The following is a 5,793-nucleotide window of genomic DNA, read 5'->3' as shown; positions in this document are numbered from 1 at the left end:
AAGATGTGAAATGAAGGATGATAAATAATGCTCAAAATGGATTTTCATTAAATTCTCCTAAATTCGTAATAAATTAGAAAATTATGCTATTTTACCTCGAGTTTTACCTCCAAAAAGAAAAATGTGAAATGACATATATGGATTGGCAGTTGTTGAAGCTGAGTGGGTGCGGAAAGTGATGCAAAAGGTGGAATCCAGGTAAGCACACCATGTCTGAAGAATTGTTCACGTTCGCGAGCCTCTTCTGTTAAGTGCAATAGTGTGGTCATGCTACGAATAAAATTCTGCCCATACTTGTTGTTCTCCTGTAAACAAAGCACTATTTTGCATACAATGTTCTTGAATCCATAGTGTTAGCTTTGAATAGCAATAGAGAAGATGCATGCAAAATTTCAATTAGAAAAACTTATGTATACATGCAATACTAATATGTTGTCAAATCAACAAGGTATGGCAAAGTGCAGTAATCATATCGCATGCAATCCCATAATGCATACATTCCCCCCTCCAATTGGAAAATGGGTTCCATAACCATAAAGCATATGAAAGGGGTGGTGCTGACGGCAAGGCAATGGAATGAACAATATATCAGTAAATGAAGCAGAGTACACTTATTAATGATAGGATGGTGAAAGTTATGGTTATATTGAGAGCAAAGTGTGTAAAGATAGTTATGAATAAGAGATAGGACGCTTTGGATTGATGATAGTTTATGCAAAACGAACAAGGACAACAATATGCTAAAAAGATGCTTTGCTGACGGTATTCTAGCTAAAAATGATGTGATTGATCATAAAACAATTTCTCATGCATAAAGGTTCAAAACAGGGAAAAAGTTAAGGAAATAACTTCTCTGATAAAAAGAAAAAAAATAAAAAAAGGGTATTATAATAATAATTGACGATAAGATATAACTTCAATTCCATAAGCAGAGCCGCTGCTGCCAGCAGGCGTCCATAGCCTCGGCAGGGTTGCTTTTTAACCCATATGAGCCAGGATCCTCAATTTATAAATGGAGAGTTACAATGCTGTTCTACAGAAGAGATCAGTGTGCTGGTGTGGTAACCAGATAATCACACTGCCATTCACTGGGATGTAGCAAAAGTGATCAGGCCGGCTCGTGATGAGACCTCCTATTCCAAGGATAATTTGGCTATCCAATGGATCATAACCCTGGTGTGGTGGCCATAATGGGAATGTCACTTTGTTACAACCTTATGAACATGGTAGGCTGGCTCGTAATGAGACCCCCTATCCTCCATCTGCGAACAAAATTTTGTTGTTATTACATATTTTTATGATAAAATGAGGGAGGCTCAGTACTCCTTAAGAGCAGGGATGGTGGAAGAAGTTGAACATGTCAATAGAAAAATATACCCATAATCTCATTTATTACAGACAGAGAAGATTACAACCAAGAAGGGTGGAACCAGCATGGTATTAAGATGATCAATCAATATCATGTTCAACAGAAAACAATGCAGTAACGTAGTATATAAATAATTGTGTCCCTTTTGAAAATAAGCTATCATCAAGGAGTTGTCCTGTTAAATATCATAACGTGAATGATATTAACTCGCTTCAATAGAATCCATAATTCTTGTCCTTATAAAAGTAGTGTACTTCATGCCATGAAAGGGAATCAGTAAAATGTGGTTGAGATGAACTAGGAGTAATCCTACAAAAGGAAGGAAAGGGTTGCTCTCAAAAATATTCCCAAAGTGTTGCTCTTTTGAATGAACAGTAAAAACACTAAAAAAAGTGCTATTCCTTGTAGGGAACAACAAAGGAAATGCACACAAAAAAAAGCAAAAATACACACCAAAAAGTGTAAAAATGGAAATGTCGTTCCTTTGGAAAAAGGAACAACAAAACTAAAAGTGCTGTTCCTTTAGAAAAGGAACAACAAAAACGCAAGTGCCGTTCCTTTGGAAAAGGAACAGCAAAAATGAAAAGTGCCCGTTCCTTTGGAAAATGAACAACAAAAACACAAGTGTCGTTCCTTTGGAAAAGGAACAACAAAAATGAAAAGTAACGCAAGTGTCGTTCCTTTGGAAAAGGAACAGCAAAAATGAAAAGTGCAGAAGTGTTGTTCCATTCGAAAAGGAACAGCGAAACGTGAAAGTGCAAAAGTGCTGTTCCATTCAGAAAGGAACAGCAAAACGTGAAAGTGCAGAAGTGTTGTTCCATTCAGAAAGGAACAACAAAACGTGAAAGTGCAGAAGTGTTGTTCCATTCAGAAAGGAACAACAAAATGGACAATCATAAAATGCAAACATGCAAAAAAACAAATTAGTTGTTCATGGCATTGATGCTGAGGATGAGCTACACTTTGAATGAAGCAACACTTGAAATACAAAATATAAGAGAAATTAGAAAAGAAACAACAAAAAACAGTATGTAAATAAATAAATTAAGTTACAACAGCTATGATGTTATGTCAAAAAAAAAGATTTATTTGAAAAATGTTTTGGCAGCAAAGACATGACATGACTCTTCAAATGGAAATCAATTCTTCATTTCTTCTATTATGAATCCATTGGGTAATGAGTTGGATGAAATTCCTTTGTTTCATTTAAAATTTCTTTCAAGAATCACTCGTCCATAAATTGACATTCTTTTTCTCCTAGGACCTGCAAAAAACGAGTGTTTACCTGCAATAAAACATTAAATCATGGAGAAAGAGAGGTGCACGGCTCCCCTAATCCAAGAATTATGCAAAAAAACTAACAAGTAGTTACTCTGTAGAACAAATCCATAGAGAAAATAACAAAGTAAAATTTATTTGTCACCTGCAGGAGAGCAGTGGTCGACCATACTAACCAGCGGTGTTTTAATCACAACTTCTTTGTTTTTCGTCCAAATTGAGTGATTCCAAAGCGAAATGAGAGATAATTCAAAGATATATCTCCAATAGAAACAGGTTTTAAAAATTCAATGATATGATATGTCAACTTTAGTTAGAACAACCTGCATTACAGAGTCATTTTCGATTACCCCACTTAGACCAACGATTGATATTTCAAGCATAATTTTTTCGTTTGATGTCGGATTCAAATGATTCAAATTGGAAATGAAAGTAGATTCATTTTTTTATCTCCAATAGAAACAGGTTTTGAAGAAAAGAAGAATTGATAGGTCAAATACTGTAAGGAACAGCCAGAAAGACATAGTTTTAAGGGTGCTGATTTACGATAGACAATCAGTATTTTGATCATAACTTCCCCATACGATATAAAAAATGAGTGATTCCAATTGCATTGTAAACTATATTCATAGGGGAATCTACCATAGAAACAGGTTTTAAAAATTCAAACATTTAGGCCTCCAAAAACGGACTGTCCCAACTCTGTTCCTGAGCTGCCCACTAGACACCCTGTCAATGTTTTGTTTCTAACTTTTTCGTTTCAAATCCAAATTGAGTGGTTAAAATTGGGTTAGAAAGTAGAAATCAAGGGCCACCTAGGGTAGAAACAGGTTTTTAAAATATTCACTTTTGGTCCCTCAAAACATGACTGTCCTGACTGTTTTTCCAGAAATCTCATCAAGCCCGAAAGCCAAAAAAAATGATATTCAGCCATTTTTTCATATTGATGATAAAAAATGAATATAAGTGTTTGTAGAACTATTATTTCCATTATAAGTCATCTACATACACAAATGAATTAAAAAAAAATTATCACCGATTTTGATTTCCATAGCATGTTGCAACAAAAAACAACTAGCTTTACAAAAATAAAAATAAAAAAGATGTATTTGTTTTTTTTTTTCCCATAAGGAAAATATCGTAACTTCTATTAATGGAGAAATTACATTTTACAGATGCAGTTGCATTCATGATTGTGGGACGGTAACCATCTTGTAGGAGCCTCGTTATCATGTCTTCTGATAGGGAGTCCTAACAGCTAATGCTGAAGTATGCCTGATATAAACTTTCACATTCCGGCTCTGCGCAGAGAGCCCATCAGTTGCTGGTTCAGCTACATAAAATAAAATAGTTGGTCAAGTAAACTACAAAAAAAACATTGGATATATGTGGGACCAAGCCCAATCCTAAGGAATATCGTGGAATGGTCTGTGGTAGTATTGATGGGATGATCCATCAATCTCCTCTTGGATTAGCCAGCCATCCCTTTGAATTTGTGTTGCTGCTTTGGATAGCTGGTCCGCCACAGTGTTCTGTTCCCTGTATATGTGGCTGCAGTTGAAGGATTCAAGTGATGCAATCAGCCTTTTTGTCTCTTGGAGAATGTGGCTCAGAGAGTAAGAATGGCAGTGTGCTGTATCGTTCAACCAATTGCATACAATTTGTGAATCTCCGAATAACTGAAGATGGCTGCAATGTTTCTGTATGGCAAAGTGGATGATATGCTTTGCTGTACATAATTCAGCAAAATTGTTGGTACCATGACCCAGATTAATCTGAATTTTATAGAAATGGGTATCGCTGAGATATAGGAGCGCTCCTCCACCACAACCTATTTCTTGGGCAGAGCCGTCGAAAAAAGCCCAAGGCATCGATTTATCCAGGTTGATATGTCTGAAGGTGCGCGTGGTATTTTTTGGTACAGCTGTAGGAAGTAATTCAAAATCAGCAATGGTGTGTCTCAGTATGACAGGCCAATGTGGCTCCTTGTTCTGAAAAATAACCTGGTTTCGGGCAATCCATATTGCCCAGCAAACAAGTAAGGGCATGTTGACGGATTTGCCTGTGTGAGATCGGCACCATTCGCTCCATGTTTCCATGAGATTCTGTCCCTGCCAGACCTTGAGGGATGGATAATGTGAAACGATGCTTTGCCAAAATGCTAAAGTGACCTGACAAAAGAGGAACAAATGCGCTGTGCTTTCCTCACCTGAACAGCACAAGTGACATCTGAACGGGCCATGGAATGCACGTTTCATGAGGTTGGTACCAGTTGGTATTTTATCAGCTAAGATGTTCCACATAAGGAGTCGAGTTCGGGGGGCAGCGTCCAGTTTCCAGAGCTCTTTCCAGACAGGGAGAATAACCGTGGGCTTATATGGCTCCATAAGAGTTATATATCCCAACCTGGGCGAATAGTTGCCATGGGGTGCGATTGCCCAGATTATGTCGTCGGGGCCTTCGGTGAGTCGTATGTGGGCCTGCGACAGAGCATCGGTATAAACCCGCCATACTTGATGCCATTGTTCAGGTAACTCTAAGGTACGGGGGGATGCCCACGCTTGATGCAGGAAGGTGGTGTTCGCCCTGTCTCCGATTTGCTTGATATGTGAGATGCCTTTGGCATGGAGGTGCGCTATTAACTCATCTGGTAACCTGTGCGAATTACCGCACCCGACCCATGGATCCACTCCAATCCTAACACTGTTTCCCTCTTTGATGCGCCAGGTGATTCCTTCCCTCAATAGCGGCAACGATTGGAGGACAACTTTCCAGATATTTGAAATGTTTCGGCCCGAGTTGTGTTGTAGGCCTGACCAGTCCATAAGGTGCATTGGTTTGATGTATTTAGCCTATGCGACTCGAGCCCATAGGCTATCCGTGGTCAAGAGGCACCACCCAAGTTTGGCAGCCAGCGCCTTGGCAAAGTAGTCGAGGTTTTTGATGCCCCATCCGCCCCATCGCTTGGGTTTTGCTATGGTAGCCCAATTCACCCAGGCAAAATGCTTCCCTGTGTGATGCCCATTCCATAAAAATTTGGCACATATGGCTTGTAATCTGTTCAGGATGCCCCGAGGTATCCATGCCAAGGTCATCCAGTATACTGGAGTGGCCTCAATGACTGCTTTTATAAGAGTCAATCTACC

At 38.7% G+C, this 5,793-nt stretch overlaps 1 protein-coding gene across 1 annotated transcript; it reads right to left on the bottom strand.

Annotated features, from left to right (window-relative positions):
- Positions 1 to 4,053: 4,053 nt before the first annotated feature.
- Positions 4,054 to 5,481, bottom strand: LOC149229691 (uncharacterized). Its single transcript, XM_089381107.1, has one exon. The coding sequence runs from the start codon at positions 5,479 to 5,481 to the stop codon at positions 4,054 to 4,056; it is 1,428 nt and encodes a 475-aa protein (XP_089237233.1).
- Positions 5,482 to 5,793: the final 312 nt, after the last annotated feature.

This window comes from Pinus tabuliformis, chromosome J (assembly GCF_031772625.1).
Source record: "Pinus tabuliformis cultivar Carrire ecotype Pingquan chromosome J, CPIR1, whole genome shotgun sequence".
Taxonomy (NCBI): Eukaryota; Viridiplantae; Streptophyta; class Pinopsida; order Pinales; family Pinaceae; genus Pinus; species Pinus tabuliformis.
This window is presented reverse-complemented; position numbering and strand designations above follow the sequence as displayed.